Source organism: Barbus barbus (assembly GCF_936440315.1).
Source record: "Barbus barbus genome assembly, chromosome: 17".
Taxonomy (NCBI): domain Eukaryota; kingdom Metazoa; phylum Chordata; class Actinopteri; order Cypriniformes; family Cyprinidae; genus Barbus; species Barbus barbus.
In genome coordinates, this window is record NC_136745.1 from 29,653,854 (window position 1) to 29,680,163 (window position 26,310).

Below are 26,310 nucleotides of genomic sequence, written 5' to 3' on the forward strand. Positions count from 1 at the left end.
CCAGCGATATCGTCAACTTGATTTCTGTTTGAACTGAACGGAGCTGAATCAATGATGAACTGACTTCAACTGAAAACTGTGTTGAGTGTTTTGCATTATTACACACTATTTTTTCTATTGAATACTGTAAAGCTGCTTTGACACAATCTATATTGTTAAAAGCGCTATGTAAATAAAGTTGACTTGACTTAACAGTAGCCTAAATGAATATTGTGATAAATACTGATATAGTGTAATATGGGGAAAAAATACTGTGATAATATTTTTGGCCATATTGCCCAGTCCTAAACCAGAATACTTCAAGAAAATAACTTTACACATAACTTCTTTTATTTGCAAACTATATGTATATTCTTAATATCAATATCATTTTTTTTGTTCTTGTCATTGCAAATGTTTCCATGACCGTTATGTACAGAGCATTCTGGCCCTATAATCTGGTCCACTGTTTTGTTGTTAATTTGTAGATTTATAAACATTTGTATAATATGCATTTACACTGTCCTCTTATTAGTATGATCATACTGTCAGAATCCTTTATCATGGGACTTCACGTGTGCAGGGTTTGCTGTACTGAGTCTTATAAACACCAAACCACCGCAATTAATGTGTCTTTTACTGTATTTCACAAAACAACTGTCAAACAAGCTCAGCTTTCTCTTAAAACATACTCTGTTTAGTTGCATATAGAATATACAATATTTACATTTCAAAGGGAGGTCAATATTAGGAGTCGATTCATTACAAAGTTGTAACAAACTGTAACTTTCTTTTTCTTTTTTTAATGCAAGTCTGTTATTTTAAGTGCTAATTTGTATTTCTCTTGAATTTATTGGTGCTGGTCTCTTCTTTCGTAATTTGAAATTAAAATTTTAATTAAAAATATTTTATAGGCTACATATTTTTTTAAATCACATTCCCCTATATTACATAATTAAATATCATCATTCAAAGGCCGTTTTCCTAAATAAAAAGTTTGTTCATATTGTAAACATCAATCATATTGCACAGAAAAAAGGGTAACAGTTGCCACTTTCCACTTTTTATAGTCTTTAAATCATAATCTTTATCATAGAAAACCAAGCTTTTAAATATTGCATCTAATGGCAATTGTCTTTTTAAAATAGTATTTCTTTGCACTATTATTGAACTTTTTTTTTCTTAAAAATATTTTCATTTACATACATAATGCCATTACAAACATACATTTACATATTACATACAGATGTTTTATTAAATATTTTAAATAAGACATTTATTTGGGGGCCTATATCACTTAATATACCAATCAACATATTAAATAATACAATAATCCCTCATTTGCATTGCATATTATATATGTTATCAATATTGCGTTTGGTCTCGTTCTGTCTCGTGTATCTCGTCAGTGTCTGCGCTTGCTTGGCCATTTGTTGTGAAAAAAATAAGGAAAGTGTGTCCAGCTAAATTCAATTAGTATTTTGTTAGATGGTTATAAAAAAGCTTAGTTTACCGCGGCAGATATCGTGTGAAATCTCCTCGTGTGAAGACCGAAGAGTGTAAAGACCATCGACTCTACCGTGTGATATATATATGTGTGTAAAGAACCTTTTGTTCTTTAATATCTTTAATTGTTTTTGGCTTTAATTTTTAGTTTTTCATTTAAATGTTAAGTTTTGAAGTTTTGTTGTATGTATTTGTCATTTTTTAAATGTCTAGGTAGTATTTATAAAGTTTTATCATTTAGTTTTGGATCTGTTTTTAGTTGTTTTAATACTACAATTGATTTCTTTTGTTGTCCTCATTTGTAAGTCGCTTTGGATAAAAGCATCTGCTAAATGACTAAATAATAATAATAATATGCATTAACGTTTAAAACCTGCAGTATCTGCCCTTAAGGATGTCTTGCAGTAAGTGACTGTCTGAAAACACTGTCATGTGGGTTTAATAAAGCATCTGTTGTTCTGACACTCAGTCTTCAACCATCTTGTGTCTTCTCTCTCTCCCTAAATGGACGGTTGTGTTTGTAGTTCATCAGAGCACCACTAGATCGCAGAAGCATTACATCAGAAACCCGCCTGACATGGTTACATAAAAGCGCCTTGGGTTCTGCAAATAGAATCAACACAAGACATTTTTTTCATACTGAGCCTCGACTGTGGTGTGTGTGTTACACACATGCTGGAAGGATGCGGATATGAGCCACGCTCGGCGAGCTATGATCTGTCTTTGAGCGTGAGGTCATTGCTGACCGCATCATGAGTGAAGAACGTCAGCCAGACGTCAGCAGGGCAATTAAATATTCAAATAGCGGCGCAGGACTGTGTGATCCGCCTGAGCGTCTTACATGCAGACATCAACAAGCCTTATGAGCCAATGCATTTATAGGAATTAATAAATAGAAGAAGATCCAGCCTCCTTAATCTCACTGTGGCACTTGTATTTCTGTCAGCACGCACAACAAGCTCTGAATATATGAACCGAGATATTATGTAACATCTGCAAACCTCAATTATTGCATGAGCAGCTCAAAGCACAAGTGCATACAAATGTGGTCCACATGACAACAGGAAGTAGTTTCACAGAAGGGAAAAGGCTCAGCTGCATCCACTGAACAGATTACATCCACATCGTCGAGAAATTACACGCATGTATTGATCAAGCGTGGATTGTGTAAACCTGGGTTCATAACAGCCAAAGATGCAGCAGGAAACCTTTAAGAGAATTGAAACGCACGGCTTTGAGATTATTCCCTGGCTGGCCTAAAGCGTCACCGGTGCATGAGCCCTGCATAAAACGGCGCCCATGAGTGCAAAACATAAATATGGGTTTCGGCTTGTTGGCAGTTTTTTGTGTTGAAAAATTCAAGCTTTTGTGCATTGCATTGTTGTCTCTGTGCATGAGGAAGTGCAGCGTGCCGTACTGTGCGTGTACTTCATGCTCTGGGGCAGGGAGAGGAGCCGTGTTCCCGGGATCTGACAGAAGGAGAGATACACGTGTCTCGGAGACCACGGCACTCTCTGATCCGCTGCTCCCGATAGGACGGGGGGAGCCGCTCGAGCTGCCGCGCGCGGAGGTGAGGGGAGGGCGCCAGCGTTCCCCTCAGGACATGCAAGGTGTACCTGGTAAATTGAGAGAAAAAACAGATAACGCTGAGGATACTGCATTTGAAATCCTGTGTTCATGTATGACATCTAAACAACGTCACTGATGCGAGTATTTAGGGCTGGGTATTGAGACCAGTTGGATTCGGTTTTGAATCACAAGCTTGCATTTCGATTCAGATTCAATCCTGAGTCAATTTGATATTGATTAATCTGGATATATAATCAATCAGATATAATTCATGTCAATTTTTTTCCCCAAGGAAAATAATCTCTCATGCTGCAAACTCTACAATAATCCCTGTCAGCTGGTATTAAAGTAAACTGCACAGAAGACCATTTTTATTATATATATATATACACACATAAATATATATATAAAAAATTGAATTATCTTTCTAGCATTTAAACAGTGGACCTGTCTAAACAGCATCATATTTTGGTTTAGTTTAAGTTATTCATCTAATATTTATGTATTTATTTATTTCAGATTTATTTCAGATTAGAAAAAAAGTTTTCAATAATACAAGTTTGAGTTGACTATAATAACCCTGTTACCATACAGTTTGGGGTCAGTAAAATTTATTATAATAACTTTTTAATGATATATAATCATGTTTCTACTCCAGTTCGTCCACTTTGTTTAAATATTAACATTTAAACAGTGAATATCGTAATTTTCTATAATGACAGAGTTATTCAAACATACATTAAATATTAAACAACAGATAAAGTAAACATATAATGAATATGTAATATAGTGCATATATTTAGCAAAATGCTCTTTTCTACAGTTCATTTTTCAAGCTAATTATAAGTTTAGGGTCACTTGATTGGCTTTTCTGGTGAATGTGACATTATGTATTTAGCTTTATTGAAGTCTTTCCGCGGTTAAAACAGTGACTGGGCGATTATATATGAGACTTTATACATTTCAATAAGTTGTTCTGTTTCTTTCAACATCCATTCTAATGTTCATTCATGTTTATTTTGTGCAGTAACTGGTAGTAAAGCGGAAGAGATGATCGGTTCACGTGCGTTCGCGCTGCCGCTTGAACGGAAGCGGTTACAGGCAGCTCATCTGTCACTCACATTTAAGAGCGTCTAAGCATTATTTGTTTGAATTTCGCAATAAAACTGACAGAATCTGGAAGTTGAGACTTTGTTTCATATCAAAGGTAACAAAGCTTATTGTGATGTAATGGATGAGAGGCGCATTACAAAAAATCGTGTATGTATCAACTCAAAACAGCAGTGAACGATTCTTGGGATTTAAAGGGATATTTCACCCAAAAATGAAAATCATATCACAATTTACTCACCCTGTGTTGTTCTAATGCCATGTGCCGTTCTTTCTTTTTTGGACCACAAGTAAACGCAAGCAGGGATGAATAAATGATGACTTCATTTTTTATTTTGGGGTGAACTATCCCTTTAAGAATTGATATTGGTTCATCAAAATGAGTCGATTACATTTTTCAACCCAGCCCTAATGCTACACATAATGGTAGCGCTTAACTTAGGTTACCTTGGCAGTAGAGCAACAACTGTTGTTAAAATGCAGACGAAGTAGAACATGGGGTCGGCCATTTGTTTGTGCATGATCCAGTAGGGGTCAGATGGAGGGTTGCAGCTGATGCAGATGGCGCTGTAGGCCAGAGTCACGACGAAGTACACCAGCACACTGCCGATCATGACCACCCAATGCACCACTGTCTGCACGTCAAACCGAAAGAAGGCATTTCAGGTTAAACACTGATATTCTGACATAAAAGAGAATAATTTAGACATGCTGTGATCTTAAAAACCTCTAAAGAATCAAAAAATAATAATAATAACATTTAAAAAAACTGCAAAAACTGTGCAAATTCTTAGAACAGACAGTCACACCCACTTTTTTCATAAAATGCCTAATGACTCGCCACCCAGTCAAAGTAATGTCAGAAGAAACAAGTAGGTTAGATATGATTATTGTTAAACACTAGGAGATTTACTGAGAAAATGTATTGTCACTGTATGCTACTGTTCAGTGTTATTTTAGTATTATTATTAATAATAATACTAAAAGTTTTTATTAATATTTTGAATTCGCTGCTATTTTTACATTGTGGACCAGCAGCGTGTGACCGACCAATTGTTTTAATTTTAGTTACATTTTTTGTCATTTTTAATAGTTTTACTTTATTTTATTTTTTTTCAAATTTGGTCTTCAGTTCTATTTATTTCAAGTTAGTTATTGCTTCAACGTAAACTTATCTGAGTTTGTTGCCAAGGCTACATGTCTAACTGCGTTTAGTTTTTCATCTAATATTAATGTTTTTAATGTCATATTTATATTTTATCAGATTAGCGAGAATGTTTTTAATAGTTTAAGTTAAGTAATAGGTTAACTATAATAACCATGCTACCATTCAAAAGTTTGGGGTCTGTAAAAATTTTTAAAATGTCTCTTAAGTCTCACCATCATGCATTCATTATATCAAATCTACATTAAAAACTGAAAATTGGTTAAATATTACTATAAAATAAAATAGCTGTTTTCTATGTGCATATCTGTTAAATGTGATGAAAAGCTGAAATTTCAGCATCATAACTCCTGTCTTCAGTGTCACATGATCAGAAAATTCAGAAATCATTCTAATATGCTGATATGCTGCTAAAAGAAACATTTCTTATGCTTAATATTTTGTGAAATGCCTTTACTGTCACTTTTGATCAATTTAATGCATCCTTGCTTAATAAAAGTATTAATTTCTTCTTTAATATATTCTTTGGATGTTAATCAGTAAGACACTGAATCTGAGATGATTTGCCGTGTGGTTGTGTTGTGCAGTGATGAAGTGCAGAGTAAACTCACCCAGCTCTTGATCTCAATGGCCAGATGCAGGATGATGGTGAAAAGAGACACTGTGTTCATGGGAGTACCGAATGCGAATATACCGATGTCTGAATCGCTGTACGTCTTGAGACAGTAAAAGCAGTGATCAGAAAACAGCTTACTCCGAAACACATGACACAAAGAAACAGACAAGAGACTGATTAGATGTTCTTACCCAGTATGGAATAAAGAAGCACACCAGACTCTGATAGAAAGCATCGACAATGGCGATCCAAAATGTTGAACGTCTGTAGCCCTGTAATTAAACATTCACATGTATGCACTTTGTAATAATACTCATGGCTCCTGACAATATATTGAGGAAACAATCAGTCTGTGCAAGAAACTGAACATTATTTACAGCATTATTACCTGTGAGTCTCAGGCAAACGGTAAGGAGTGATGGTTTTTATACTGAACAAACTGTGTGTGCTATTGCCCTACACCAACCCTACACCTAAACTTAGCCTCACAGGAGACTTTGTGCATTTTTAGATTTTCAAAAAAACACCATTTAGTATGTTTTTTAAGCCTTTTGAATTACGGGGACATAGGCAGTGTCCTCATAAACCACCTTCATATTGTAATACCTCTGTCATACCCATGTCATTATACACATTTGGGTCCTCATAAACCACATAAACATGTGCGCGCACACACACACACACACACACACACACACATACAGATTTAATTGATTTCTTTCATAAATTGCAGTGACAACTCTTTATGAGACACCAATGTTTCAGGAGTTTAGAACACAGAATAGGGCACACGCTTATTCGATAACTGTTTTATTTCCTATTTGGGTTTATGTATATGCTTTATTTTTAAGATTATTATTTTCCAAGCCATTGTTGGATGACAGTGTTTCCTGTCATAACTATGCAAAGATTTGATTTCAAAAACAGTAGCATATTTCTTTTAATGTTTTAAATCTGTATTTAACCACAGAATAATTTCAAATTTAGTCCGAACTTGTGGTGGCTGTGTTTTAAACTTAAATGATCATAATCTTCAAGTGATGAAGGATTTAGAAAGTGACAGTAATAATCAGTGTTCAGTACTACTGTAACCCTGCCTGCTTTACATGTCTGAAAATGATTAACAGTTGAAATGTAATTAACTGAAATTTAGAAAAGTAATCAAATCAAATGTAATCAGTTACATTACTTTAATAAATTATTACATTTTAGACAGGGTAACTTGTAATCTGTAACCTATTACATTTCCAAAGATACCTTCCCAACATTGTATAATTGTTAATACATTACGTCATTGCATGATTTAGTCAATATATTATCAATATATCGTCAGGAGCCATGGGTATTAATTTTGCGCCACCTGATATGCTTTTTTTTGTTCACAAAAACGAGCATCTGCTGACTTGCATTTAATGAATCACCAAGAACCACGGTTTCAGCTAAAAATCTTCTGTTCAAGACAAAAACAATCAACTACATCCTGGATGGCTTGATGACAGCGCATTTTCATTTTTGTGTGAACTATAAATGTGAGGCTAAACCATAAGCTGATTCCAAAACCAACATTTTGGAATTCAACCCTTTTTTTTTTTAAATGACCAAATGTCTTGCATAGAAATTATAGTCAAACTGTGATATTTATAGGAACTACAGGTTTCTATGGTTTCTCTGGATGCCCCCTAGTTTCCATGGTTAGGTACTTGTAACCATGGTTTCTATAAAACAAACTATGGTGTTTGTTTTGAAAATAGTAGCTAAATGCATTTAGAAACTATAACTACAATTGCCATAGTTGAATGAATATGGTCCAATAACTCCCTTAATTCATTTTTAATACAAACCTAACAAAAACATCTTGGTTATCCCAGACTGAGTCATAGGTGACAGCAGCATTGCTCACCTCTGAGTGCTGTCCTCTCTTATACAGCTCAGGCAGGCTCAGTAACATGGAGTCTGACACCTCTTTGTCCATGATCCCAAACATGATGGGAGGAGCAGAGGTGAAGAACAGGTTGAAAAATATCATGAGCCAGTAGTCGATCATGGCTGTGGCGGAGAAGCCGCAGAAGAACTGATACCAGAAGAGCAGATTCACATACGCCTGAGTGAGACGACACAGGTTAGTTAGTGAGTGCTGCTGATAATTCATCAGATTTCAGGAAATGTGTTTTTAAGAGAGATATAACTGTTGGAACAGAAAACAAGAGAAAGCAATTCAAGTTTCCTTCAAAAAATAAAAGAATGAGTCTTTACAGTGTTCACTACCATTCAAAAGTCTCAAGTGCGGTAATATTGTGAAATATTACCGGTATTACAATTAGAAATAACTGTTCTGTTTTCGTAGATTTAAAAAAGTAATGTATTCCTGTGATGGCATATTCAGCATCATTACTCCAGTCTGAAAACAGTTGTGCTGCTGTGTATTTTTGTAGAAACTGTGATACCATTTCCGCCACTGAACAAAAACCTAAAAAAGTGCATTTTTTTTCTCAAAAGTGCATCATATAGACTTTTCGCTTGCAGTTCTGTCTTATTTTCTCAGAACTGTGAGATATAAACTTACAATTATGAGTCATAAACTCCAATTTAAAGGGAAAAAAATTATATTTTATTACAATTGCGAATTTATATCCAACAATTTTAAGAAAAAAAAGCCAGAATTGCAAAATGTAATCTCACAATTGCAAGAAAAAAGTCGCAGTTACTTTCTTTCATTTTTATTCAGTGGCAGAAACAACTTCCATAGCAACGGAATATGTCCTTTCTGAATTAAAGTATTATTTCTTTAAATATCAAAAATACTTTTTGAACAGCAGTGTGGTTACAATTATTTCAATTATGTCATGTTGGCAACACTTTGATTCATCTGTAAGGAAGCAATACAAATATATATCAAATACGAATGCATCAGCTGCTTATCATTTGTCCTCTTTTTAGAGCTGCTTTAGAAAACTGAATATTGTTTGTATTACCGAAACATTATTTTCCTGTTTAACACTGTAAAGCTGCTTTGACAATCTGTATTGTATAAAGCGCTACAACATGTTCTGAAGATACATACATAATTGGTGCTTGTTTGTGAAAAACTCCAAATGTTTGGATGCTGCAAAGATGTTAGTTTGCTAAGGTGTTGAGTGTTATTGAAATCTCACATTTAATGTAACAAAATTGGTTGCCATGGTGATAATTACCACATTCTTGTAGAAGAAATAAATGACCATGTTGGCCAATCTGGAGTAGCACCAGTGTCCGTGAACCAGCAGCAGTCTTTGCAGGTGTTTGAAGCGTGTGATGGCAAAATCACTGGCCATGACAGCCTGCAGAACACAAACACAACATTAGCATTACTGGTTACACTCATTCTTTATGGTACAGTCCACTTCAGACATTCTACTAACTAAGTAGCTGTGCAACACATGTTGACTGACTCTCATTAGAGTATAGACTGTTAGGTCAGGGTTAGAAGACAGTGCTTGGTAGTAACTGATTACATGTCATTTGAATTATGTAATCAGATTCCACAAATTAAGTACTTGTTATTACATTATTTGTGACCCTGGACCACAAAAGCAGTCATGAGTAGCACAGCTATATTTGTAGCAATAGCCAACAATACATTGTAAGGCTCAAAATTATTAATTTTTCTTTTATGGCAAACATCATTAGGATATTAAGATCATGTTCCATGAAGATATTTAGTGAATTTCAAATAAATATATCAAAACTTAATTTTTGATTAGTAATATGCATTGCTAAGAACTTAATTTGGACATATTTTAAAGGTGATTTTCTCAATATTTTTTTGCATCTTCAGATTCCAGATTTTCAAATAGTTGCATCTCAGACAAATATTGTCCTATCATAACAAACCATACATCAATGGAAAGATTATTTATTCAGCTTTCAGATTATGTATAAATATCAATTTTGAAAAATTGACCCTTATGACTGGTTTTGTGGTCCAGGGTCATATATTTAATTTTTTAAACATTATTATCAGATTACAGCTAATTTTTATAGATTACATGATTACATGTGGTTCATAAAATGGTAGTAAATTATTCATAATTTATTGATTCTCCCTAATTCTTTTCTCTCTTTTAAAATTTCCTTTCTAAAAATATTTTTGATATTAAAAAGGAATATATTTTCTCTATTTGCTACATGTTTAATGGTAAAATTAAAATAAATGAGCTAAAAAGTAATCTAAAAATACATTACATAAAAAGAGTAAGCTAGATTCCATTACTAACTAGTCTTCATCATGTAATCTGTAATCAGTAACGGACTACAATATGTATGTTATCTACCCAGCTCTCTTAATAAGTTGACATGTACTTGCAAAGCCACTTCTTGTCAGTAGAAGGTCTAAAGTGGACTATCAAAATAAAGTGTCGCCTTCTTTTTAACAGAATAAATATTGAAATATTTATTAAAAATGATTTATCTGTGAACATCATATTTTATAAAACAAACAAACAAGCAGAACATGTGCCCTGAAATCTTTCATTTAAAAAGGATAGCATGCCCCTCCCCCAATTCATGATAGGACAAAATCAAGCCCCACCCCAGATTTTTCAAAGCCGTTTCATTCAGATACTTGTCTCAATGTGGAAGGATTTCCTTTTCATGCTGACTGAAAACACACTTGATTTAGTCGATCAGAAAACACTTTAAAGGGGTGGTTGACTGGTTTTTGTGTTCATGCTTTCTTTTTAAAAAATGCATTATTTTTCAGATAATTTACCTTTATTCTACACCGCTCTGTCCCTTCTCTGATAAATGCTCCGATGATTTCCTGATTTTATGAAGCCCCTCCCTCAGAAATACACGATGGGCTCTGATTGGTTAGCTGGCCTCAGTGTGTTGTGATTGGCTAAACCGCATCTAGTGCGCGTCTAAACGTCCGCCCTCACCTCAGTGGCATGTGCTCTGGTTGTATTGTAAACAATAGCGTCCTCTATATTGCTCTATATTCTCAGAGCTGTGAAAATAAATGTATAATTGGAACAGTTCATTGTTGGAGCTGATCTGACGATCTGAATGAGAGAGAGATGCAGAGCAGGGCGACGCAAGGAACATGATTGAGAACCGCTGCATTAGAACATTGATTTTGAAACATGTGAATCCATTAGAATCGTTAGAAGACAGAATCGCGATACATATATGAATAGATTTTTACGTGCACCCACTAGTTTTCTCTTCCTCTTCTCTAAAGCAGCACAACATGGCCCCGCCCCCTTTGTTGCATGTTCCCGGGGGCGGGGTTTATCTGGGTTTGTGACCTATAGGAACCGGGAAGTAACTTGTTGTAGTCCTTATGAGCCGTTTTTGTAGGCATTAAACTGCCATAATTTTAAAAGACAATATCTCTGTTTGCATTGTTCTTTCAGCTTCGTAACTTTGCAGATACTGGTTATGCTCAAACAGCAACATTACACACTAACTAACGTTAAAAAAAGTGAAATCGCAATCAACCACCCCTTTAAAAATGTAGGTTTTATTGACTGATACATAATTGCAGACAAAATACACAAACCTGCATCCCCTCTTGTCCAGAAACTCCAATGCCGACGTCTGCAGCTTGGATCATGTTCACATCATTGGCGCCGTCACCTGAATCGACACAGATCATAATGCATCGCAACAGAAAACCAATGCACTTCAGAGACCTGCACAAAAGTAATCGTATAAATGATTACAGAAAGCCCTCCGTCTCAACTCAAAGGTTTCATTACCTACGGCGAGGGTCATGACCCTCAGTTTCTGCCGAATGAGTTTAACCACAGCGCTCTTCTGCAGCGGCGTCACTCGACAGCAGAGCACCGCACGGCAGTGTTTGCAGAGCTCCACAAACTGCTCCACCAGCTCGTCTGACATGGCCATGCTCAGAGTCGGCCCGTCGATCACCAGCCCGATACTGGGCTCCATCAGCGGCCCATCAAACGCTGAGATATAACCCACTCCGGGTGACAGCATGCTCCGCCGCACCTCTCCCAGGGTGTCTTCCAAACGCATTTTACACAAAGACTACAATATAACACAGAGTGTTTTAGTATTTGAACTTACAAAACTGTGTCACATTCATATTTTTGTCGCATACATCTGCTTTTACATGATAGTGAATGTAATAAACAGGTGATTCAGTTTACAAAACCATTCAAAAGTATGGGTGTGGTAAGATTTTTTGATGTTTTATGCTCGCCAAGACTGCATTACAAATATAGTAAAAACTGTGATATATTATTACAATTTAAAATAGATGTTTTCTATGTGAATATCTGTTAAAATGTAATTTATTTCTGTGATCAAAGCTGTATTTTCAGCATCATTACCACAATCTTAAGTGTTACATAATTCTTCAGAAATCATTCTAATATACTGATTTACTGCTCATTTCTGATTATTATCAATGTTGAAAACAGTTGTGCTGCCCAATTTTTTTTTTTTTTTTTGTGGAAACTGGGATACATTTTATTTTTCAGCATTCACAGATGAATAGAAAGTTCAAAAAAGACCAGCATCTATTTGAAATAGAAATATTTTATGTATTATAAATGCATTTACTGTCAAGTTTACTCAATTTAATTTGACCTTGCTGAGTAAAAGTGTTATTTTCTTTGGCTACACTTTATTTTGATATTTGTCCACTTTAGACATTCTACTAACTATAAGTAACTTTGCAACTACATGCCACCTAATTCTCATTAATTTGAAACTATATGTCTACTAACTCTCAGAGTAGACTGTTAGTTTAGGTTTAAGGTTAGTAGAATAAGTAGACCCTTACGAAAAATAAGTTTATTCAAGTGTGTTATTAGTATACTTTTATACTAAAATAGGAAAGTATACTTTTAATCTACTTTTTATGTACTTCTCAGAAATATACTTAACATTACATTTAAGTATACTTGACTATAATATAATTATAATTATAATTAATATAATTAATATAATATAAGTCTAAATATATTTGAGCTATACTAGAATCTGTGTTTTCGTTGTTATATGGTAGGGGCGCTAGTACACATCTTCTGTACAGAATTTACAAAAAACACAAGTGAAGAAGAAACAGAAACGTACTCGGTTACTATCGTAACCTCGGTTCCCTGAGATACGGAACGAGTACTGCGTCTTGCTAAAGACGCTATGGGAAAAAGCCTTTTTTCTCCTTTACTGAAGCCTTATTCAATCACGCAGTGAAACTGCACGATCATTGGTTTGTGCAGTGTGATAAAACGAACCAATGTGTCGGCAGCGGAGCTGCACGAGCCTATGGCGACGGAGCCCGCCAGATCCCGCCAGAATGGGCGGGGTTATCTGGCTATATAATCAGCCGTCTCGCCATAGGATCCTCAGGTTTACTTCGACTGAAGCGACGACTGAGTCGTGCAGCTACCTGGCACGGCAAAGTACGCAGTACTCGTTCCGTATCTCAGGGAACCGAGGTTACGATAGTAACCGAGTACGTTCCCTATCGATACTCCACTCGTACTGCGTCTTGCTAAAGACGCTATGGGAACACAATTCAATCACGCCGTGCTATGGTAGAGGAACGACTGTAAAATATCTCCATAAGCATTACATGCTCAGAGGGAAGTATAATAGTATACTCGGGCTAAAGCGAGCTGAGCTCATAGAGGTCACGCTCGGCCCGGGTCATTCCATGTATTCCTCGCATACTCAGCACTTTCAGGGCTGAGATATGTAAGGAACCCATCAGAGAGCTTGAGTGCCCATGCAGTCAAGAGATCTCCGTTAGGGATGTTCCCACAACATAAGTCATACTCATCTAAGCAGATAGGACCTTGGCCTGTAAGGTCGGTACATCCAACTTATAAAACTTTGCAAATGTGGACGGCGAGGCCCAGCCGGCCGCCACACAAATGTCTGTAATGGACACACCGCTAGACCAGGCCCACGACGAGGCAATGCCTCTAGTCGAATGGGCTCGTACTCCAATGGGGCATTGAAGGCCCAAGGAAGAGTAAGCCAGCGTAACGGCATCCACTATCCACTTAGAGAGTCTCTGCTTCGTGACCGGAAGCCCCTTGGCGCGGTTACCGAAGCTAACAAAGAGCTGTTCCGTGCGCCTGAAGGAGGCGGAACGCTCAAAGTAGATCCGTAGGGCTCTAACAGGGCATAACAGAATGAACTCCCGGTCCTCCTCAGAGGGAGGAAGCGCGGAGAGTGTGATGACCTGAGCTCTGAACGGAGTGGAAAGTACCTTAGGTACGTATCCATGCCTTGGTTTTAGGACGACCTTGGAGTCGTTTGGCCCAAATTCCAGGCAGGCAGGGCTCACAGAGAGCGCCTGCAGGTCTCCTACTCGCTTGACTGACGCTAGTGCTAGTAGCAAAGCAGTCTTCAGCGACAGCGACCGAAGGTTCGTAGACTGGAGCGGCTCAAAAGGAGGGCCCCTCAGGGCCCTCAGCACAGTGGGTAAGTCCCACGTAGGGACAGTAAGGGGCCGAGGCGGATTCAGCCTCTTGGCACCCCTTAGAAAGCGGACGATAACATTGTCCCTGCCCACTGATTGGCCCGCGATAGGGGCGTGGAAGGCCGCTATAGCCGATACGAACACCCTGAGTGTGGAGGGAGAGCGTCCTTTATCCAGCAGTTCCTGCAGGAAGGACAGAATCACCGCCAACTCAGATGTAGGGGGGTCCTCACCGCGGTTTAGACACCATTCGGAGAAAACCGCCCATTTAAGGGCATAGAGGCGTCTCGTAGACGGGGCTCTAGCCTCAGAAATGGTATTTAGCACTCGCTCTGGGAGGCTGGTAGGCTCCCGTTGAGCGGCCAGAGGTGAAGCGCCCACAGTTCGGGACGAGGGTGCCACAATAAACCGTTCGCCTGAGAGAGGAGGTCTCGTCTCAGGGGCACGGGCCAGGGGGCTGCGGTTAGCAGCTGGGTCAGCTCTGACATCCAAGGCTGGTTCTCCCACAGGGGGGCCACCAACAAGACCTTGTGTCGTTGTTCCCTGATTCGCCTGATGACCTGAGGAATCAGAGCGATCGGAGGGAATGCATAGAGGAGGAGGTTGGGCCAGTCGTGGGCCAACGCGTCCTTGACCTTCGAATAATAGGCTGGGCAGTGAGAGTTGTCTTTGGAGGCGAAAAGGTCTACCTCGGCCTTGCCAAAGATTCTCCAGATCATTCGAACCGTCTGCGGGTGGAGCATCCACTCTTCTGAGGGGACGTTGCTCCGTGATAACATATCCGCTCCTTGGTTCAATCTGCCCGGCAAATGTGCTGCTCTCAGCGAGCGCAAGTTGAGCTGAGCCCACTCCAGAAGTCGCTCTACCATAAGGAAGAGGCGCTTCGAGGAGAGACCTCCCTGGTGATTTACGTAGGACACCACTGACATGTTGTCTGAGCGGATCAGCACATGTCGTCCCCTTAGCTCTGGCAGGAAAAACTGGCAGGCTCGACACACTGCTAGCATTTCTAAGCAGTTGATGTGGAGGTTCTGCTCCGCCTTCGACCAAAGGTCGGTTTGCCTTCGCACAGCGCCCCCAACCCATGTTGGAGGCGTCTGTTGTGACAACTTTCCTGCTGCAGACCATCCCTATGGCCACACCCTTTCTGAACCATCGTGGGTTCTTCCAGGGGACCAGGGCTGTTACACAGGCCTGGCTCACCCTGATATGTAGGCGATCATGTCGCCATGCGTGGGGTGGAACCCGTGGTTTCAACCAGCGCTGAAGGGGCCGCATGCGAAGCAGGCCCAACTGTAGCACCGGCGATGCTGTGGCCATGAGGCCCAGCATCCTCTGAAACGCTTTGACGGGGCGAGCGGTGCCGCTCTGGAAGGAGGCTGCGAGCTTTTAAATGGCCAGAGCGCGTTCCGGCGCTAGCACAGCTCTCATCTGAGCTGAGTCCAAAACTGTTCCCAGAAACGACACCCGTCGGCTGGGAAACAGCGCGCTCTTGGCAAAATTGACCCTGAGCCCCAGGCATTCTAGGTGGCTGAGGAGGAGGGCTCTGTGTGAGAGTAGTTGTACCTCTGACTGGGCCAGAATGAGCCAGTCGTCGAGGTAATTGAGAATGCGGATTCCCATCTGCCTGAGAGGGGAAAGAGCCGCGTCCATGCACTTCGTAAAAGTGCGTGGGGCCAGGGACAGTCCAAAGGAAAGGACCGTGTACTGATAAGCCACTCCCTCAAAGGCGAATCTCAAGAATCGTCTGTGATGGGGGGGCTATCTGGACGTGAAAGTATGCGTCTTTCAGGTCCAGGGAACAGAACCAGTCCTCTGAGCGAATTTGCGAGAGGATCTGCTTCAGTGTGATCATCCTGAACGACCTCCTCACGAGGGCGCGATTCAGGCGTCTGAGATCGAGGATGGGCCGGAGGCCGCCATCCTTCTTGGGAACGAGGAAGTAATGGCTGTAAAAGCCTGATTCGCTCTGAGCTGGAGGAACCATTTCTATGGCTCCTTTTTTCAACAGCATCATCATTTCTGAACGTAGAACGTGAGCGTTCTAGCCGTCTACAGAAGAGGAGACCACGCCGCTGAAGCGCGGGGGTCTGCGAGCGAATTGGAGTGAGTAACCTCGTTCTATTATCCGTATAACCCATTCTGACACTCCGGGGATGGCCCTCCAGGCCTTGGCCCGCGTGGCAAGGGGCTGGATAAACTCGAGTGGCAGGCCGCCAAGCGGGGACCTGAAGCTCGTGATAAGAGGGAGAGGAATGTGCTCCCTTTTGAAAATGTTTGTGTCTTATTTCCTTGCTATAACAGCGATCAGTTGTGTGGGCGCTTTTTGAAAGGGCCCAGTGTTCACAACAGTATTTACCACAAACTCATTGCCATCGGCACCCGGAGCTAAACGGGGTGTTTGGAGGCATGACAGAGGCCATTTGGGCCGTGGGCACAGCCCACAAGCGTCAGGAGTCTGAAGCTGTCAGTTATAATCATAGTGACAACTTGCTTTCGATCTGCCTAAAAGGATCAACCACTCTTAGAAGAGGGGTATTAATTACCATTGTGTAAACACACCAGCAGATCAAAAGTGCCGCGCGCATCCTCTCAGATCCGCTCGTAGCGGACGAGGGGAGGGGCCATCTTCACTGAAGAAGGCGAGCCGAGATCAAAGAGTGAAACGCGGGGCTGCCCTGGCGTAAATTCACTCAAGCTTGATCGCGCGAACCCTGGAGCTTGCAGTTTCTTCCCCGAGATAACTGGGAGAGTAGAAACACTAGAGCAGGGGAGGCGTGGCCACCTTCATTGAAGAAAGGGACCGTGAGCGCGGCAGGGACAGACTGAAGCTTTCATAATGAAAGTAGCGCTGGCAGATCAAAGAGCTGCAAGAGGCGCTAATACTTAGTGTAAACACACTGGCAGATCAAAGACTGTATGCAGAGTGAAAAACGCGGGGCTATGCCGGCGCGAAAAATCACTCAAGCCTTTTTTTTTTTTTTTTTTTTTTTTTTTATCCGTCTCCTTCTCCGAGGTGACTGGGAGAAGAGAAACGCGAGAGTCGGGGCCGCCCAGTGCAGCATGTTACAATGTGCACAGAAGGATTGAGCCACTCAATGTAATGAGGCGCGCTAATCCACACGCGCTGGCAGATCAAAGCGCTGTATGCAGAGTGAAACACACGGGGCTATGCCGGCGCGAAAAATCACTCAAGCCTGAACGCCCAGCCATGCGATTTTACCGTCTTTTTCTCCGAGGTGACTGGGAGAAAATAAACGTGAGTGGGTGGCCGCCCAGCGCAGCATTTTACAATGCGCGCAGAAGGATTGAGCCACTCAATGTAATGAGGCGCGCTAATCCACACGCGCTGGCAGATCAAAGCGCTGTATGCAGAGTGAAACACACGGGGCTAAGCCGGCGCGAAAAATCACTCAACCTGATTGCTCAGCCTCACTCGCTGTTCCTGTCTCCGAGGTGACTGGGAGAAGAGAAGGGGGGAGGCGGGGCCTGCTACATAGAGGACCGCGAGCAAATCAGAGTAAAGCCCGGCTTTCGGTGAAAGCAGGCTGCCTGTGTGAGCGCAGTCTCAGTGACGCACACACATAACTTTCCACTCCGGTCCGCCAAAGAGAATAGAGCCGCCCAATGAAGGAGGAGCTCTGATTCTCACGTGTGAACACCGGCGGATCCGAGCGCTGCAGGAAGCTCCGTGGCTCTGATGTTTCATTCTCCGAGCTTTGCTGAGAGAGGGGAAACGGGAGAGCGGAGCTGCCTCCACAGAGACGGACAGCGAGCGGGAAGAGCGAGACTCATACTCGAACGAGCTGTCTCAGTAAGCGCGCAGTCAGTGCGTGGGCGAGACCCAGACAGGCGGCACGCGCTCACTGCTCTTTTGCATCGTGCAGGATCCCCTGCACGAGCCACACTCGCTGTTGCGGCATTTGCAACAACGCCGATAAATATGCATTTTTATAGCACTCACCGGATGGCGGCAGCGAACAGACCGGGGCTTCTGCGGGGCTGGAGCGCGGTGAAAGCGGCGTCTCAGCTGGCAGGAGGTCTCTGGCTCAGCTGCGAGGCGTGTCAACGGCGAGGCGGCTTCTTGGGATCAGCGAAGGCGAGATGTCGTCGCTGAAGGAGAAGAAATCTGAGGATCCTATGGCGAGACGGCTGATTATATAGCCAGATAACCCCGCCCATTCTGGCGGGATCTGGCGGGCTCCGTCGCCATAGGCTCGTGCAGCTCCGCTGCCGACACATTGGTTCGTTTTATCACACTGCACAAACCAATGATCGTGCAGTTTCACTGCGTGATTGAATAAGGCTTCAGTAAAGGAGAAAAAAGGCTTTTTCCCATAGCGTCTTTAGCAAGACGCAGTACGAGTGGAGTATCGATAGGGAACAACAGATACTTCCACATGTAATCTAACACGATCATCAGACATAAAACAGCATCAAAACTGTGTAACGTTATGGAATAAAATGTCAACCAATGAAGTGATAATAATGACTGTCAAGCTTTGGGGTGTTGATTGACTCTGTGTTTTGATTATCATTCTGAATCCAATTCATAGTTTTTTTCAGCTTTTTGTTCAAAATGTTGTTTATTTCTTTTTTTTAATGAAATTTACCCACATTCAAGTGTTTTAAAAAAGAATGCATGAAGCTAGAATAAAATGTTTTTGTTTACAAGCAGATACCCTGTTCTTTCTATTGTAATTGTATGTTCAGATATTCATATTATAAAATATATTCAAATTAATACCTAAATAGGGACACAGTAGTATCCTTAAAGTATGATGTAAAATTCATTTATGAAAAACATACGAGTATACTTGCAGTATAAAACGACTAAACTAGTAGTTTACTGAGACTATACAGGTGCATCTCAATAAATTTGAATATCGTGAAAAAGTTCATTTTTTCTTGTAAGTTATTTCAAAAAGTGAAACTTTCATATATTTTAGATTCATTACATGTAAACTAAAACATTTCAAAAGTTTTTTTGTTTTAATTTTGATGATTAGAGCTTACAGCTCATGAAAGTCAAAAAACAGTATCTCAAAATATTAGAATATTTACATTTGAGTCTCAATTAATGACCATCCCTACAGTATAAATATCTCTTGTTCTTTGAAACCACAATAATGGAGAAGACTGCTGACTTGGCAATGATCCAGAAGACGAACATTGACGGCCTCCACAAAGAGGGTAAGTCACAGAGGGTCATTACTGAAAGCTGTGGCTGTTCACAGAGTGCTGTATCAAAGCATATTAAATGCAAAGTTGACTGGAAGGAAGAATTTGGGTAGGAAAAGGTGCACAAGCAACAGAGATGACCGCAAGCTTGAGAATACTGTCAAGCAAAGCTGATTCAAACACTTGTGAGAGCTTCACAAGGAGTGGACTGAAGCTGGAGTCAGTGCATCAAGAGTCTCCACGCTCAGACATCTTCAGGAAAAGGGCTACCAAGCCACTTCTGAACCAGAGACAACGTCAGAAGCATCTTACCTGGACTGTTGCTCAGTGGTCCAAAGTCCTCTTTTCAGACGTAAGTAAATTTTGCATTTCATTTGGAAATCAAGGTCTGGAGTCTGGAGGAAGAGTGGAGAGGCACAGAATCCATGTTGCTTGAAGTCCAGTGTGAAGTTTCCACAGTCAGTGATGATTTGGGCTGCCATGTCATCTGCTGGTGTTGGTCCACTGTGTTTTCTGAAGTCACAGTCAACGCAGCCGTCTACCAGGAAATTTTAGAGCACTTCATGGTTCCTTCTGCTGACAAGCTTTATGGAGATGCTGATTTCATTTTCCAGCAGGACTTGGGGAAGTCGTGGCCTAATGGTTAGAGAGTCAGGTCCGGCAGGGATTGTAGGTGGGGGGAGTGAATGTCCAGCACTCTCTCCACCCTCAATACCACGACTGAGGTGCCCTTGAGCAAGGCACCGAACCCCCAACTGCTCCCCGGGCGCTGCAGCATAAATGGCTGCCCACTGCTCCGGGTGTGTGTTCACGGTGTGTGTGTGTGTGTGTGTGTTCACTGCTGTGTGTGTGTGTGCACATTGGATGGGTTAAATGCAGAGCACGAATTCCGAGTATGGGTCACCATACCTGGCAGTATGTCACTTCACTTCACTTCAAAGGTACTGTATTTGTATTGGTCTTATGAAGTATTCTAATTTCTTGAGATAGTGAATTGATGGGTTTTTGTTAAATGTGAGCCTAAATCACCACAATTAAAACAACCAAAGACTTAAACTACTTCAGTCTGTGTGCATTGAATTTATTTAATACACGAGTTTCACAATTTGAGTTGAATTACTGAAATAAATGAACTTTTCCACGACATTCAAATTTATTGAGATGCACCTGTACTTCAAAGTGTACTAAAAAGCTACTACAAGTAATTCGTTTAATTAAAGTAAATTATCAGTATACAAGTTCACTTTTAGTATAGTTGCAGTAAAATCGAAAACATAGATGTAAACTAGTTGTGTACTCAAAGTTTACTACTATTATACTTAAAGTATACTTAAAAGTATACGTTTATATACTAGAAAGTGGGCCAATTTAGTCTGAAGGAGTATTGAAATAGTACACTTACAAGTATACTACTAGTACACTGATATGTGTATACTTACTACATTAAGTATACTTAAAATATACTTGAACTTTACTTAAGTATAATTAATAAAGTATACTACTTTTTGGTAAGTAGACATATAGTTGCAAAGTTTCTCATAGTCAGTATGTTGTATGTTGTGGACCCTTCAAAATAAAGTGTTAGAAGATATTAAGCAGACAGTCTACTAATACTCTAATGACTGCTTGTTGACTTGTAGTTGCAAAGTTACTTGCTGAATGTCTAAAGTGAACTATCAAAATAAAGTAACCATTTCTTTCCTCAAAAAAAAAAAAATTGTATCAACTCCAAACTTTTGAACAGTCACATACCTACAATTTAATTGATTCTTTCTCCCTCCATTTTTAGTCTAAATGAATATTAGATACATCAGACTAACATTGTAGACAAGACAAAAGCATCACAGTTGTTGTAAGCCAGTGAGCTTCCATCTAAGATGTGATTGTCAGTCAGTCATTTCCCATCATGCTTTCAGTTTGCGGTGAAGATCAACTGCTGCCTCTATCACAAGAGTATTGTGGCACACATTAACATGACGTCACATCAAGCATTTCATATATGATCCTAAATCAAATTACACGAATGCACGTTATCTTGCAATGGCATCATGATCTAATTAATATTCATGAGACATCACACGTCACATCCACCCACATGCACTTACATTCTGGCACCGCTGTATGTTTTAACATGACTGGTTTGAGGATATATCTGGGTTATGACTAAATTAAATTTCAGTTGTTGCCCATTTCACTATGTTACATAAATGGCTTATGGTTCTCTCATTTCCACACAGCTTTCTATTTAGGGAATAATCTAAGATATAAGATGGTGATAAATGATCTTATATGAAAAACTAGGACAACAGAAAGCGAAGGTTTTAGATGCACACGATGAGGCATTTCATAAAATGTGTGTAAAACAATATATGAGGAAGTCTTGGGGAAGAGATTTAATGTTGAAATGAAACTAGAACAGTTTCCTGCCCTCCTCAGAAGTGTGAAAATGGGATTACAGAGCAGCAATATGAGCCATTCAGAATGGGGAATGCACTTTTTCTCAGCGCTCTTGAACACAGACTCAGGCAGACATGAAAACAGCATATCTGACACATTGTTGCAAGCGTGTTTATGTGTTTGAACACGCTATGCAGAACTTCACTCTTGAGGGGATGAAACTGTGTAACACTGATGCCTCTGTTGTCCCAGATAAACCAATTAACCCTTTTCCTTTTGTGCGGGTTCAGTGTTTTAAATCCCAAACAGCATGTGCAGCACGTGACAAATACACAGCATGCTCTTACTGAGATCTCTGACCCGACTGATCCTGTTGGAAAGACCCGGTTTAACAATACTAATGTACGACGGCGTTTTATAGTGCCACGTAAAATAAAAAATTAATCTAAGATTACGAGATTTACGAGATTATAGTATTTAGAAAATAAAGCCAAAATTATGAGAATAAAGTCGTAGCAATTTGAGATTAAATTTGTAATATTTTAAGAAAAAATAAATAGCATTAGGAGATTTAAATCCCAATATTTTGAGAATAAAGTCGTAGTAATATGAGATTAAATTAGGAATATCTCGAAAACAAATAAGTAGCATTATGAGATTAAATCGTAATATATTCAAGTTCAAGTTTATTTGTATAGCGCTTTTTACGATACAAATCGTTGCAAAGCAGCTCTACAGGAAATTAAGTTTCCACAATATATTTATATATTGCAGAAACTTAATATATTTAATTTATGGCAAAATTTGGTCATTCTTTATGTTGTCTGAGCGTTGGCATCCTCTGAGGTGTTGCCATTATCTTTTCTCAGGTGTTCGGTCATCTCAGATCATTTAATAAGTAGCAATAAATAAATAGCATTATGAGATTAAAATAGTAATATTTTGAGAATAAAGTGGTAGTAATATGATATTAAAATCATAATATTTCAAGTGAAAATTACACCTACCACACATACACACACACACAAAAACATCATTTCATTTTTCTCATGTATTTAACATTAAAAAACATAATAAAAGGTTGAAATGGGCTCTAACTTGATTTTTTATTCTCAATGCAATTAATCTAATTATGCTATGATTTTATTCTCATAATTTTGACTTTACTCTCAAAACATTAGGAATTGAATCTTGTAATCTTTATTTTTTTTTTATATATATAGTTATCAGTGAAGTACCTTTCTGTTGGTGCTGAAGGTGAACACCAGGTCCTCGTGCTCCAGCAGCTTGCAGGAGTATGCAATGTTGATGGCCGTCTCGGGTTTGTCCCCTGTCAGCACCCACACCTGCATGCCGGCCCGTCTCAGAGCCGTGATGGTTTCTGGGACACTTTCTTGGAGACGGTCCTCAATGCCAGTGGCCCCTGTGGGAAACTCCAGAAGGTCAGATTACATTATCTGGATGATTACACTCTTAAAAATTAAGAGTCTTTAATGCCACTTATGATTCTGTGAAGAACAATTCACATTAATTGAACACTTCCATTGTATAAAAGGTTCTTATGTCATCTCATTTCTGCCATGAGAGAAAAAAAAAAGATAATTGTGCCTTTTTATTCACGATTCTGATTTTGAAGTCAGAATACCAAATTATAAACTCAGAATTGTGAGATAATAACTTTCTGGACAAATTCTGAAAAAAAAAAAATAATAAATTGTGAAAAAAGTCAGAACTGCAAGATGTAAATATAAATTTAAACTCAAAAAGTCAGACTAAATAAAGGGTGAATGTTACCTTGTTTTTACTTTTTGTACCATGGAATAAAACAGAATTGTGAAATCTAAACTCAGAATTCAGAGAAAAAAAGTCAAAATTGCAAGATATAAATTCTGACTTCTAGGGGGAAAAAGTCAGAAATTAGAGATATAAACTCACATTTATGAGAAAAAAGTCCTATTACATTTAGATTAAAACACAATTAACTGGAAAATGTAAACTCAGAATTCACAGACAAAAGGGAAAATTGTGAGATGTAAACTCAATTATGGGATACTGTATAAAAACAAAGACTTGTGAAATAAAAAGTTGCCACTAACTTTTAGATTTTTTATTCCGTGGCAAAAATAAAACAACTGCAAGATGTAAACTCTGATTTCAAGGAAAAAGTCAGAAATCAGAGATATACACTCATGTTTGTGAGTAAAAAGTCCTATTACCATTTTGTTTATAACATGTAAACTATATAAAATGTAAACTCAGATATCAGAGAAAAAAATCTCAGAATTGGGGGGGGGGTCTGAATAGTGAGATAAAAAGTTGCAATTACCTTTTTGATTTTTTATTCAGTGTCAGAAAAAAAGACAAGAAACAGAATTGCAAGATAGGAAAAAAAAGTCATAATCACCTTTATTACGTGACAGAAGCATGCTTCAATATGTTCTTTACAGTGGGAAAAAAGGAAAGAACCTTGTTTCTTTTATTTTTTTATTAACATGTTTCTCACACTAAGAAAAAATGGTTCTTCAACTGTTCCCTGAAAGGTTTTCTGGGAAACCCAAAATGATTATTCTGTGGCCTTTCTGTGAAAACCCCCCTTCATTTTTAAGAGTGAAGGGAGTGCAGACTGTACCCAGCAGAGTGAAGTTGTTCTCGATGAAGGCTGCGGTTTCCATCAGACGCTCTTCTCTCTCATCCATGGCTGACAGCGCCTCCTGTCTGACCGCAGACCAGGCCCTGAACTCCTGCTCGCCGATAACCTTCAGAGAAAAACACACCGCTTTCCGTGAGCTGCTCACTGAGTCTTACTACAACACTTTCCACGAAACGTCTACCTTCTTGGCAAAGCACAGCGTCCGTAATCCATTCCTGGCGTACATGTCAAGGTCTTTTTGAGTTTTTACAGCAAGTTGCTTTGCCTCAATATCCACTTTTGTCATATCTGTGAAAAACAAACCACGCATAAATTCAAATCTGCCACGGTGACTGTATTTCAATCACATTTCATTTGAATGTCAATTTTTTTTAACATTTTTGAGCTATCGTATGATTTCAGAAGACTTGGAATAAAGTGCACAAGTCATCTGGATCATTATACTTTTTATTATACTTTCATGTGGATGTTGGGGATGGTCATTCACAATCAGTATCTTTTCATTTTTTAACCATCTCCATTTTTGTTCCATTAAAAAAAAATATAAAAAAAAAACAAGCAAATTTTTTAACCTAAAAATTTTTTTTTAACCTTTTTTTAAGCTATAAAATTTTTTTTATAGCTTTTCTATAATTAAGCTATATTTAAAAGAAAAGGTAAAAAAGGTTTTTTTAAATAAAAAGTAAAAGCTGCTAATATTGTAAGCTCATTTATGTTCAATTATTTGTGCTTATAGTAAAATTTTATTTAGTTTCAAAATAGGGACACAACAAAATATCTATGCAAACATGTTTTTTAAAGAAATGTATACTTTTATTCAACAAGTACACGTTCAATTGATTTAAAAAACTTAAGCATTAAATTAATGCTTTTCCATCATATTCATATGAATCCGGAAAAAGCAAATGTATCAGTTTCCACATAAATATTGTGCAGCACAACTGTGTTCAACATTGATAATAATCATAAATGTTTGTTGATCAGTAAATCAGTATATTATTATGATTTCTGAAGATCATGTGACACTGAAGACTGCAGTAATGATGCTGAAAATACAGCTTTGATCACAGAAATAAATTACATTTTATTATATATTCACATAGACAACAGTTATTTTACATTTTAATAATATTTCACAATATTCCTGTTTTTTTATTATTAAATAAACGCAGGTTTACTGACCCGAAACCTGTGATTAGTGCATGCTGCTCACCTGAGAAAACATTCCCCAGTCTCTCCATGACGGCCGAATCAGCTCCTTTGGTGTACATGATGATTTCACTGGTGTGTGGATGTCGTACAATGATGGACATCCTCCTCCTCGTGGAGTCGAAGGTCAAGATGTCCAGCACCTCAAACTTCAGCAGCGCGTCATTGGGCAGCTTGACAGTCACATAATGAGGGGTGCGCTCTACCATGATGAACCCATAAGCCTTTGCTGCGTGAATGAGAGCGGCCTCATCTGGGCTGTGGGCCTCGTAACACACCTCCTCCGACCCAGACAGACCGCTTTTAACCTTGCGTTCACTAGAAATCCCCTTCTGCCCCGCGGCGTCTGAGACCTCTGAGCTGTGAAACACGCCGGGCTCGTCTTCATCGATGGAGAAAGGATCTACGAGTGTCTCCTCTCCTCTCTTGAAGAACTTCATAGAGGTGAAAAGTTTTCCCAGAGAAGACTTTCTAAACCGCTGCCGCAT

General features: G+C 39.3%; 1 protein-coding gene across 1 annotated transcript; it reads right to left on the minus strand.

The window, feature by feature from the left end:
- Positions 1-2,914: 2,914 nt before the first annotated feature.
- LOC306883637 (phospholipid-transporting ATPase VD-like) lies at positions 2,915-26,310 on the minus strand (the record flags this gene model as incomplete). Its single annotated transcript, XM_079438995.1, has 12 exons — positions 2,915-3,101; positions 4,612-4,799; positions 5,941-6,045; positions 6,137-6,217; positions 7,846-8,046; positions 9,137-9,262; positions 11,485-11,561; positions 11,684-11,975; positions 23,202-23,386; positions 24,593-24,719; positions 24,795-24,901; positions 25,827-26,310. The coding sequence occupies 12 exons, from the start codon at positions 26,308-26,310 to the stop codon at positions 2,915-2,917; spliced, it is 2,160 nt and encodes a 719-aa protein (XP_079295121.1).